The 13,264-nt window shown below is 45.1% G+C and overlaps 1 protein-coding gene across 4 annotated transcripts in view; it reads right to left on the bottom strand.

The window, feature by feature from the left end:
• LYAR (Ly1 antibody reactive) overlaps positions 1-13,264 on the bottom strand; it is a 34,820-nt gene that overhangs the window by 8,544 nt on the left and 13,012 nt on the right. For 3 of the 4 annotated variants that reach the window (XM_078771919.1, XM_078771918.1, XM_078771917.1), the window contains exons 3-4: positions 11,021-11,135; positions 321-428 (exon numbers count right to left, since the gene is read on the bottom strand). In XM_078771919.1, the coding sequence (XP_078628045.1) occupies positions 321-428; positions 11,021-11,135 (223 nt within the window). The remainder of the gene's footprint in view (positions 1-320; positions 429-11,020; positions 11,136-13,264) is intronic. The other variant, XM_078771920.1, reaches the window with a different exon arrangement.

Here is a 13,264-nt window from a genome sequence, read left to right as displayed (position 1 = left end):
AGTGATAGTAATAGTGATAGTAAGTGGTAGTAATAGTGGTAGTAATAGTGGTAGTAATAGTGATAGTAATAATAATAGTGGTTGTGATAGTGGTTGTGATAGTGGTCATAATGGTGGTCATAATAGTGGTCATAATAGTGATAGTAATAGTGGTAGTAATAGTGATAGTAATAATGATAGTAATAGTGATAGTGGTAGTAATAGTGGTAGTAATAGTGGTAGTAATAGTGGTAGTAGTCATAGTAGTAGTAGAAGATTTATAAATTAATTTTAAAAAACAAAAAAATAAAACTCAATTTCCAATTAAACTGCAATCGTACATCATATTTCTTCCTCTTTAATGGAATGCTCTGCAACTGAAGCAAGCACTGCAATATGGGAAGAGCCTTGGTGCTGACACGGCACGATTCAATCGCTTGCTTGACTTGCTGTTAAAAGCACAAACAGAAGAAAATTAAACAAAATTTCAAAATTTGTTCCTGGAAATAGACTAGTCCCAATGCAAACTAAAAGTTAAATAAATAAGTAATATAAAAACTACCCACATGCTTATAATCCCTAAGAAAAAGAAAAGAAGCAAAACTAGAGTTGGTGGAACATAGTGTCCCATCTATGGGTTGAGAAAATCAACCGTTGCTCCAAAGGTCTTTGACCCTCATGGATGGTCAAACGGTCTTAACAACGGATGCTGCGAGGGAACAGGTTCGTGCACATATTCACACTATAAAACCAGGACAATGCTAATTGAATGTTCCACAAAGGCAGGTCAAACACATTCCATAGCTGGCGGTTGGTTAGAATCCAGAAGCAGATCCAGAATTTTTTTTTTTTAAGCTAGGAGAAGGTGGTAGGTTCACTTGAGATCAAGACATTCACAGATCACGGCCTTATTTGACATGCACCACCAAAGCCTTATTCGAGTCAATGTATTCGTATTTTATTTTTCACTCTGACAATATTTAGCTCAGAGCGACAATGGCCTTAATAGTGATGGGTGGAAGCTTGTGCCGGTCCATTGAGTGGGGACAGTTTCATATTTTGCCATTGTTAGCCCTTGTAGTCCACTAGCTCAACGTAAGGATGTCCAGAAGCTCAATTCTCTGTGGATTTCGCATTGTCGGGTCATCAACGATGCCATTCATATCTAAGTCCACACAATAGTGAATGTGTTAATAGCAGTCCATTCATCCAATCTTCACACATTGTTGTGCACATGCAAGTCTTAAGACGTCTCAGTCCGCTAATGGACGCTCACACTCGCATGATGTTTCGCGCATAGTGCAGAAGAGACGTATCAGGGCAGTGGATGTTAGACAACAATTTATCTGTCTGTTTGAAGGTTTTTGCTGCTGTGTTTGGGACCTCTGATACCAATTTGCCTTTCCACTTTATCTGCCAGCTGTGCTCCTCTATTTCAACTGTTTTTTTTTTGTTGTTTTTTTGTATACAGAATCGAGGCTCGTGAAAGAGCTAACATTTATTTCACAAACAAAATATATAAAAAGAGGGAGCGGAAGACAAGATGGGGAGAGAAGGGGAAGCACACAAACACAACATTTGAGAGTGGGGAGATGTGTGGGAGGGAGAGGGCTTGGGGGGAGGCGGCGTGGGAAGGGGAGGGGGGGGGCGGGAGAGGTATAAAACACAAGGACACCAAGGACTTCCAGGACAGAAGTTGGTATTTCAAAAAAGTGGATTTGGGGTGAAATTAGCGGGGGTAGAAAAGATCAAGGTTTTGGATGGGCGAAGATAAGAGATGGTGGTGAACAGCTGTTTTAAAGACCTGGAGGGTGGAGTGGGATTGAAGAGAGTGAGGGAGTTTGTTCCAGAGGCGGGAGAAAAGAGGAATGAAGGAGTGAAGGTGAGCAGAGAGTCTTGATTTTGGCAGTTTAACCATAAGAGGGTTGCAGGCAGATATTGTGCGACCTGTAGGAATATTTGGGGGACAGAGCCCAGAGAGAGCTGGGGGGGCAAGGCCAGAGAGGAGTCGGTAGAAGACAGAGAGACCACCAACCTGCCTGCGGTGAGTGAGTGAAAGGCCCTTGGAGTTAGCTTCATCACGGGAGATTCCAATGATTCTGAACGCTTTGGTTTCAACAGCGTGAAGAGTGAAGACGATCCAGGTGTAAGGCAGGAGCAGTATTCCATTGAGCTGCGGATGAAAGCCTTGTATGTGGTGAGGAGCTCAGGTGTGCCAAGGAAGGACTTCGCACGACGGAGGATGCCCAGTTGGCGACTGGCTTTGGAGGCCAGATTTGAAATGTGGTTTTCCCAGGAAAGATCATGGCATATAGTGAGACCCAAAAGCTTGAGTGACAGAACTTCTTGGAGAGGATTGTTCAGAAAGTGGATGGGAGGGTTGTCCAGTCGGTCTTTTCGGAGAGACATCGTAAGAGTGTGAGATTTGTCAGGATTGAAAGACATGTTCCACTTGTTTGCCCAGTCGGTGATTTTGTCCAGGTCTGCAGAGAGTGAGGAGGCTGCAGACTGCCGATCTGAGGGATGAGGAATGGAGTGACAGAGAGTAGAGTCATCAGCAAAGAGATAGAGAGGATTTTCAACTGTTATTGATGATGGCAGGTCATCTTGCTCCAAGTCCACCAGTTCAATGACGATTTCTGTCTACTGTCCCAAAGGACCAGATCACAGATGGGATGAGGTGCAGTGCCTGCATGGTCCACCTTATGTGCTCAGTGAAGTGGGTCTGTAGCTCTATGAGCATGTGGTTGACTAGTGGAATGGTCAGTTTGTGTTTGTAGTATTCTTCTGCTGTCTGTGCTGGGGTGTTAGTATGGCACTGCAACCATCCGGCATTATGAGGCATAGTCAGCAACACTCTCTCATCTTCGGCCAGTTTGCTTGCCTCTGTGAACTTCTCGTCACTGAAGGTTCTGTCATCCTGAAGACTCTTTGTGACAAAGTCAATCTGCCAATATGGCTTGACCACGGCAACACCTCTACCCTGCAAACCGACTGACAACGCCTTGCTGTAGGCCATGATGTGATGGGTTGTTACCAATGAAACTACGAACTGGGATTGTGTCAATCCCAAAGGGTAAAATCTTGCATCTTTCAGGGTCTCGGTTCCAGTTTTGAGTGTCGTCTTCACAGATGTCCTTCAGGCGTCGCACCACTGGGATGTGCAGCACAGAAAATACCTGTGTCATGACGTTCAACCCACCGTGTCTGATACATCCCTTTCAACATCACTTGACTCGGACTGGCATTTGAGTTTGGCGACTGCTCAACTATCACTTTCTTCAGTGCAACATGTCACTTTGGAGGGTTATTAAAGAATCTCGCAACACCATCCACCAAGTCCATAATGTTTTGCATGATCTGAATGTTGAGGCGTGCACAGATTCAGGATGTGCGAGGCACAATGCTTTTTATTTAGTCATGTGGAGCATGTGGAGGGACTATTGACAAATGTGCCGAGTTGATCACAATTTGTGGCAAAGAGGATGCAGTGCATGCACAGGCCACCTTGCAACGACGGGGAATAGACAAGGCTGTTATACTTATACTTAGGCAGTGAAGACCGAAAAATAGGGCGTATCGTTCATTTTTTCAGGAAAGCACCAAATTTGGCACAGATGGAGTATGGACCTATACAATTGTTTTCCTGAGGGGCGCCCAAAAATTCAGAACCCCTGGTGGCCGCCATATTGAATTTCAACATGACCGCCCTTTTTTTCCATTTTCCTTGAATCTCTCATAGCATTTTAGGTAAAATTTCAATTCCAAGTGATACACATTGTTTTATTGGTCTCTGATAACAATGGAATGGTATTAATTAATCAAAGTTACACACAGTTGCAGTTTTAACTTAAAATATTGTGGGTACTTGAAAGGTGGAGGCTCTCGCACAGACGCGTCGTACTACAAGCACTGTCCATCGCAGTCACACAATGATGTGCAGGGCAGATTTGCCCTGGAGCATTTACAGTTGCCTTTACAGGCCGACTTACAATGGCAGCTTGTAAGCTCTGAACATGCCTCCTGTGTCAGTGGTATTGTGGTCCAAATTGATGTCCAAGAAGTCCCTGTTTTCATCCAACCCCAATCAGCTGGTGATGGAAGTTCTGGGTAGGGCACAAGTGCCTGACTCCATACGTGTCCAGGCTGAAAACATGCACGTTTTAGGTGTTGTTCGAAGGCGTCTGCTGTTGGGGGAATGTGATCAATTGTTCTTGCCTTCTTCGTGAACAAGTGTCGGCGCATGTCATTCACTGTCTTCATCTCGGTAGTCCGGTCATAGAGGATGGCAACATATCTTTCTATGCTCTGTAGTTCCATAGTAATAGCGTCCACAGATGGCCTATAAGCGAGAGCATGAAAGGTCTGCGTGATGCTGGGGTATGCCTCCCAAGCCTTCCAGGCTGTCTTTTTCCCAATTTGGGCAAAAAATGACACTGTGTCGCAGCCAGTGAAGGCATGAAATAATGGCAAAGACTCGGACTTCCTGCGGCCAAGGCCGGTGGCAATTTCATGGATGGCAAGGTAGCGGTAGCTTTTACCAGTGCCAATGGCAATCCAGAGTTCCTCCACACCGTGTGACTGGTAGGTAAAGTAGTGTGCTATTGCCAAGACCACAATATCAGAATCTACAGTTCGAATCAATACCCGTTTTCTCCCCTTTTTCACGGTGCCCCTCAGGATTTAATTTTAATTTCAAAATTTCTGAATTTTTGGGCGCCCCTCAGGAAAACAATTGTATAGGTCCCATACTACATCTGTGCCAAATTTGGTGCTTTCCTGAAAAAATGAACGATGCTTCCTCTTAACTGCCTAACTATTTGGTTACCAGGTTGCTCAAAATGATAGGTTCTTATTGCACATTTTCATCTTCGGGAGGTTGCAGTCGCTACTGGGGGATGAATCGCTCTGTCAGTAAATTGTACTTCAGGTCACCCGTGAGGCTCTCAGTGTCCTTGTATTACTTTCCTAAGTCAATGGCCAAAGCCAGCATTGGCAGTCCAACATGGTAGCTGGCCAGCAATATGTAGAAATCAATGCAGCTCTTACTCTGAGGAAGAAACTTTTGTTTGTTGTTGCACTTTTCAGCACATCAAGTGGAAACCCTGCTTTTGTTTTGGATAGGTGATTTGTACATGATAGATCCAAGGATGTTATGATTATTTACGTTTGTTAAAGAAAATATCTGCAAGAGGGTCAAACACAGGCTCACAAAACAATAGGAATTGCAAATGAGTCAAGGAAAAACTGGTTAATTTATCGGGAGTTAGTCGTGTCCTGTCATAAACTGACTTTCTCCCCAGGAAAATCGAGCTATTCGCCAAAAAGGACTCAGGCCTGTCACTAACTGGGTCTAAAGAAAAGCTGAAGATTTCGGAATCTTCGGGACGGATCTTCACAACAACGATGTATATACACAAAATGTTTCCAATATAGCTCAACAAAAAACATCGAATAGACATGCACAAAATGCGACAAAAAGGAGCACCAAACCTAAACTCAGCATTACGGATAATCAGATCATCATAATAACTGACTGAATGTTTGGCTTTCCTGGTGAAGTAATTCAGGATTGTACTGCGCTTTGCTGTAAGACGATCCAGAAAGTGTTGCCTTTCGCTTTGGAGTCATATCTCAATACTACGTCTCAGGAATTAACAGAGCTAGCGGCGAAAAGTACAGTGGCTCAGCTAAATGGCTGCATGAAAGCAAAAGACGCGCACGATTGCCCAATGATATGTCACACAACAATCACATGACAAAAAATGGTAAGGGGGGAAGGAGTGGGGGAAGGGTCATTCACATTCACATGGCGAAACCACCTGTGGATCTGACACATTGTTATATTGCATTCCTGATTCCTGAATCTGTGTTCTTGCTCTTCCATGAGCCTCGACTAAATTTAAAAAAAATTAACGATGAGAACGGCACTCAATGGAGAGCAAACCTCCGCCTGGTTGGCCATATCACTCAATGGTGAAGAATCGCTGAAACAATTATAGTAGCTGGATCCGGATCTTCACCAAAATTGAAGCGATTCTTCCTTGTCACACACACACACAACCTGTTCAACAAGTTTCATCCAAATCCATCCATAACTTTGAGATATCCTGCTATGTATCGTTTTTGGCCCTATTTCCCAAAGGTGAAGAATCTCACAAAAAAAAAAAATCCTCATATCCGAATCCATATTCAGATATTCACCAAAATCGAATCGAATCGTCCATGTCAGACACCCAACCGATCCACTAAGCTTCGTCCAAATATACCCACAACATTTTGAGATATCCTGCTATGTATCGTTTTTGCCCTATCTCCCAATGGTGAAGAATCACTTTTAAAAATTCTCGTAGCCGGATCCGAATCCGGATCTTCACCAAAATCTAATATTTTCATCCTTGTCACATACGCTACATCTCTGACAAATTTCGGCCGAATCCGTCCACAACATTTTGAGATATTTTTCTCACAAACGGAGAAACAAACAAACAAGAAATATGTCTTGCATAGCACGATACTTGTGAAATCCCTAAAATAAGTTGTTGGCCTGTGATGACCTCAAAATTACTTGGTGGTTGAATTCAGTAACCTGGTAAGCAAATCCACTTCAAATTTCAAGTTAATTAGATGAAAATTGAGAATTAGAAATTTGGCCTATGTTGACCTTTTGGCCTTAGTTGACCTTATGGGTATTTTGACCTAACAAATACTTTGTGGTTGAATTCAGTGACTTGGTAGGCAAATACTCTTAAAAGTTCAAGTCAATCAGATGAATGAATGAATGAACGAACGTTTTAAGGCCATTTTCCCCGCTAGAGCGGGGTTGGCCTTGCGGGCCCCATGACAATCATGGATCCCTGTTTGAGGCAATGTTTTTATGGCCTGATGCCCTTCCTGGCGCCAACCCTTGTTCACGCTCTTACGATGCGCAGGGATACAGTGTACCTAGTCTAAACCGGGGTACACACCGGGATCATTCATCCCAGCAAGCTGGTACTCAATTTGCCGACCTCGGAAGGATGACAGGCTGAGTCAACCCCCCTGGCGTTAATTCAGCGATCAACCAGGATTCGAACCCAGGATCTGAGGATCCCAAGGATGCATCAACAGCATCTGAGGATCTCTCAACGATACTCCACACATCCGGCACCCTGACCGCTAAGCCAACACCAGGCTACAAGTCAATCAGATAAAAATTGATTTTAGAAATTAGGTCTATGTTGAGCATTTGGCCAATGTTGACCTCAAAAATAGTTGGGGGTTGAATTCAGTGACCTGGTATGCAAATCCTCTTAAACTTTCAAGTCAATCGGATGAAAATTGAGCATTTTAGAAGCTTGACAAAGTTGGTGACCTTTGTCCTATGTTGACCTATTGACCTTTTGACCCCAAAAACGACAGGCTTCTTGCTTATGACCAACTCTACCATTTGCTGAAGTTTCGTGAAGATCGGTTGAAAATTGTGACCTGTAGGTGACTGACATAGACCAACAAACAGACAAAAAACAAACAGCCAGAGACAGACAGACAGACAGACAGACAAGTGCACAAGACCAATCGATAAACTTGAAAAATCTTTGATTTTCGCAAGGAACAAACAGACAGGAGGGAAAACATAACCTCCATCCACCTTTGGTGGCGGAGGTAAAAAGAGTGTCGGTTTCATATACATCAAGTATTTTGTCAATCTGGAAAAAAGGCAAACAAGCACACGGTGTGGTGGGAACACGCTCTAAACAGCGTCGTATCCAGTAAAGTTTGAAATCTCCCTTCTTACTTTTAATATGCAAACAGAGGAAATTTGTGTTAAAAAGAACACCAATTATTGAGGCCCACTACTGCGTAGAGGCAAACCCTTTGCTCAGATACAAGGCAGCCATTGATTCCTGTGCAAATACAAACAAGTGCAATATAACCTGCGTCAAAGTGAATGCACAAATACAACAACACACAACATGCATTTTAAGGCCATTTTCCCTGCTAGAGCGGGGGTTACCCTTGCGGTCCCCATGACAATCTTCTCCATCTTGCCATATTTTCTACATCTCTCCTTGTTAACCCCCTTGCCCGCATTTCTTCTTCCACCATCTTTGGCCAAGTCTTTCTCGGTCTTCCCCGTCCTCTACTTCCTTCTACATTCATTTCCATCACTCTTCTCAACCAGTCACTTTCATCCTTCCTCAACCCATGACCAAACCATCTCAACCTGTTCCTCTTCACAACATCAATCACAGGCTCTATTCCCATCATTTTTCGCAATTCATCATTTGTCTTCCTCTCTCTCAACGATACTCCACACATCCATCGAACCATTCGCATTTCCACTCTTTCCCATGTCTCGCTCCCATAAATCATAACACTTCTCACACGTGCAGCATACACCTTTCCCTTCAGCTTCAGCGACACTCTCCTCCTCATCAGCATGCCACTCAGTTCCCGAAACGTCTTCCATGCACATCTCACTCTAGCAACCGTTGCCGAGTCTGATCCACCTTCTCCATTCAGCATGTCTCCGAGGTAGCAAAATGTTTTCACACCTTCCAGCTTCACGCCGTCTCCAAGATCCAACTCAACATTTCCTCCATCTGCAGCTCCCTCTGTGCACACCTTACATTTGAATGTAGCTGCCACACTGGTTAATGACCCTCTCAGACCACTAAATTTTGGATGAACCCACTCAGCGCACATTGTACATTGAATGGAGTTCACTCCAACACCCTGCCTGCACACAGCACAGGGCCACTTCCCAGTTCTTTCCACCTCACCACATGCTTTACCACTTGCCATCACCTTCGTCTTTCCGATATTCACCTTCAGACCTTTTGTCTCCATACATTCCTTCCACTTGTTCATCTTTTCCTTCAGTCCATCCATACTTTCCGCAATCAACACCAGATCATCTGCATACAACAACTCCCACGGTAAACCCTCCTTTACGTTCTGAGCCAGCACCTCCATCACAGCTACAAATAGTAGTGGACTTAGTACCGACCCCTGATGCACTCCCACCTTCACCTCAAACTCACCACTGTTCCTGTCCTTCGCCCTTACAGCTGTGCGCGCTCTTTTGTACATTGCCATCACTACTCTGATCAACCATTCCTCCACTCATAACTGCCTCATTGCCCATGTCAATACTTTGCGTGGAACCCTATCGAATTCTTTCTCCAGATCAACAAACCCAAGAAACAACTTCGTCCTCTTCTCCATGTACTTCTCCTGCAACTGCCTCACAATAAAAAGCGCGTCTGTCGTTCCTCTTCCTGGCATAAATCCAAACTGCATTTCGTCGATCTTCACTTTCTTCCTTATCCTCCTCTCCAACACCCTTTCCAATACCTTCATTCCATGCTCCAATAACTTTATCGCTCGGTACGAGCCACACTCCAGAGGGTCACCTTTCCCCTTGTATAGAGGGACGAGGGTACTCAGTTCCCAATCCACTGGAATGTGGCCTTCTTTCACCACCAGATTACAGATCTCTGTCATTCTCTTCACACCCCAACTTCCTGCTGCCTTCAACATATCTCGCACAACTCCCGTCGGCCCTCCCGCTTTTCTACACTTCATCGCTTTTATCGCTTCCTCAACTTCCTTCTCAGTTATCTTCTCTGTCGGTCCTAAAACTGGGTTACTCTCTATGTTGCCAGGCCATTCATTCTCTGTATTCAACAGCATTTCCATATATCTTTTCCATCTTCCTTTAATTCCATCTGGGTCCACAACGATTTGTCCCACTTCATCCTTCAAGCAACTCACCCCCATCACATCACACCTCTCTTTCCCTATCCGCTTTGCAATCCTGAATACTGCTCTCTGACCCTCTTCCGAATCCAAGCGTTCTCCGAACATTTTCCTCCATGCCTCCTGCGCCTTTGCTACCTCTTTCTTTGCAGCCTTCTTGGCTGCCTTATAACTTTCATGCTCTGCTGTTTCTGCTCCCGTACCCTTCGCCTTCTGCCACTCCTTGAACTTCTTCCTCTTCTCGTCAATCCTCTTTCCAACTTCATCATCCCACCACCATGTTTCCGAGTGCCTCTGTGGTCCTTTTGTCCATCCACATACCTCACCAACGGCTCCCAACAGACTAGCTTTCATTGACATCCAACCACTTTCAAGCTCAACCACATCATCCTCTACCCTACTCAGCCTCTCTTTTAATGCCTCCCTTACTGTCACATCTTTCAACCTCCACACCTTCATTCTCGGTTGGTACTTCACCCGCCGAGCTCTCCTCGCACCTTTCACCCTTATGTCGCAGACAACCAAGTGGTGCTGTGAAACAGCCTCCTCCCCCGGGATCACCTTTGTGTCCCAGAGGTGCCCCCTATCTCGCCTACGCACCATCAGGTAGTCAACGGTTGTCGTCGACCCACCTGACGTGTATGTAACAAGCTTATTATCCTCTTTCTGGAACTGAGTATTACAAATCAACAAATCAGCTCCATCAGCAAACTCCAAAATCCTTTCACCTTCTCCATTTCTCACACCATATCCATAACCCCCATGAACTCCCTCAAAACCGCTCATACTCCTTCCCACATGTCCATTAAGGTCTCCTCCTACCACAACAACTTCCTCATCTTTCACGTTTTCCATCAGCTTCTCTATCGCACACCAGAACTTGTCCTTCTCTTCATCGTTCCGACCAACCTGCGGAGCATATCTCGAGATGACGTTCACCAAGAGCTTTCCAATCATCATTTTCACCATCATCAACCTATCACTCACTCTCGTCACACTCACCACACTGTCTACAAACTCCTCAGAAAACAGGACACCAACACCATTCACGCCCGCCAGGCACCCTTGCCACACAAACTTGTATTTCTGTCCCTGCCTACCCTTCACCATTCTCACACCACTTCCCTTCCATCTCGTCTCTTGCACACAACATATGTGCACTCTTCTTCTGACCAATGCTTCCACCACTTCTCCTGATCTCCCTGTCATTGTCCCTACATTCCATGTCCCAAACCTCAGAAACCAATCTCCACTTCGGGCTAAAGTGAATGCACAAATAACCAATCAAAATGCTTACCTCGTTAGACCGACTTTGCTTTGCGTTTCCTTTGACCTGATTCGCATCATAGTCCTTACCGCCATACTTTTCCTTCTCTGTGATGCATTTCAGATGCATCTGATACTCTTCACCCCTGAAAATAAATAAATAAACCAGAAGACGTCATGCAGAGCACGATACTTGCAAAATTCACCCCCGATCTCCCCCCCCCCCCCAACCCCACCCCACAAAAAAGGTTGCCATTGATCCATCAAATTGTCTATTTCAACAAGATTAAAATTGACAATCTGGATCAAAGCTCTGATTAGTAGGATGAAAAGTGACGATTTCTCAGATGAAAATTGATGATTTTAGAAGTTTCACCTGAGGCGACCTTTGACCTCAAAAATAGTTTGTTTCCCAATTCAGAGAGGCACTATGCAAATGCTGTTAAATTTTCCAAGTCAATCGGATGAAAATTGATGATTTTGGAAGCTTGATTTTGGAAAAGTTGACATTTTGACCTCAAAAAAGTTGGATTTCCAATTTTGCGACTCGATATACAAATGCTGTTCAATTTTAAAGGCATTCAGATTAAAAATGACGATTTTAGAAATTTGACCTCCAGGTGACCTTTGACCTCAAAATCAATAGACTTCTCAATTGTGACGACCTCTACAACTTGAAGTTTCGTGATGATGGGTTTAGAATTGTGACCTGTAGGCCGGTGACAAACAAACAGACAAACAGACAGACTAACAAACGCAACCGAACAATATTCTTGAAAAATCTTCCATTTTGCAAGGAATAAAATAACTCTTCACAATCAGACTGCATAAGCCAGACCAAGGCAGACAACCAAAAGGTGAGAAGAAAACAGATAATGCAAGTTAAAACTAGAACGGCACTCGGAAGAGCACTTACCTCCACCTGGTTGACCAGTTTATGTTTTCTATCCCATTGATAGGCCGGATCTGGATCCGGACCTGAACCAAAATCTAAGGGGCTTGTTCTTGTCACCTAACTAACTCATGCACCTAGTTTTGTCACAACCATAACTTTTTGAAATATTGTGCTCTCTATCATTTTTGGCCCCACCTCCCAATGGGTGGTGGTTGTTGTTGTTGTTAGTCTTGCACTGAAGGTGATGCGAGACTATTGCAATGCCTCTGTCTGTCTGTCTTTGTATTTTCAGTTTGAAAATGGTTCTCTCCAACCACTTGTCTGGTCGATGAGAAACTTTACTATATGAGGGACTCCCCTTAGGAATATTTTATTGCCAACTCTGATGTCATAGGTCACATGGTATGGCAGACATATTGGATTAAAGGAAAAAAAATTGGACATGTGTTTTCTCTGAAACCAGTCAATGAAGAAAAATTTGAAACTTGGCATATGTCATCAACTCCCCATGGGGTGTATAGGGTCATCAACAATGACGTCATCAGAGAAGTGGTATTCCAGTCATAATTGGTCGAATTTTAATTCTTATGTGAAAAATCTGAACCTTCATATATATCTGATATATGACCCAATGTGAGTGAACAATTAAATTTATGACGTTCATAAACCATGCCAAGAAACGATGTGATAACAGGTTGCATGGATGATATGGGTACATGGGCCATCACAGTGGCGTATTCAGTTAACGGTGGTATTTTTGTTTAGAATGAATGCGCGAGAGTCAAGGATGTGCGGGGGGGGTGGGAGAGTCAAGGATGTGCGGGGGGGTGGGAGAGTCAAGGATGTGCGGGGGGTGGGAGAGTCAAGGATGTGCGGGGGGTGGGAGGGCGGGGGAGTTAGGATGTGCGGGGGGAGGGGAGGGTGGGGGAGTTAGGATGTGCGGGGGGGGGGGGAGGGTGGGAGGGTGGGGGAGTTAGGATGTGCGGGAGGGTGGGGGAGTTAGGATGTGCGGGGGGGTGGGAGAGTTAGGATGTGCGGGGGGTGGGAGGGTAGGGGAGTTAGGATGTGCGGGGGGTGGGAGGGTAGGGGAGTTAGGATGTGCGGGGGGTGGGAGGGTAGGGGAGTTAGGATGTGCGGGGGGTGGGAGGGTAGGGGAGTTAGGATGTGCGGGGGGTGGGGGAGTTAGGATGTGCGGGGGGTGGGGGAGTTAGGATGTGCGGGGGGTGGGGGAGTTAGGATGTGCGGGGGGTGGGAGGGTAGGGGAGTTAGGATGTGCGGGGGGGTGGGGGAGTTAGGATGTGTGGGGGGGAGGGAGGGTGGGGGAGTTAGGATGTGCGGGGGGGTGGGAGGGTGGGGGAGTTAGGATGTGCGGGGGGGTGG

Source organism: Myxine glutinosa, chromosome 2 (assembly GCF_964187855.1).
Source record: "Myxine glutinosa chromosome 2, kmMyxGlut1.1, whole genome shotgun sequence".
Lineage (NCBI taxonomy): Eukaryota > Metazoa > Chordata > Myxini > Myxiniformes > Myxinidae > Myxine > Myxine glutinosa.
This window is presented reverse-complemented; position numbering and strand designations above follow the sequence as displayed.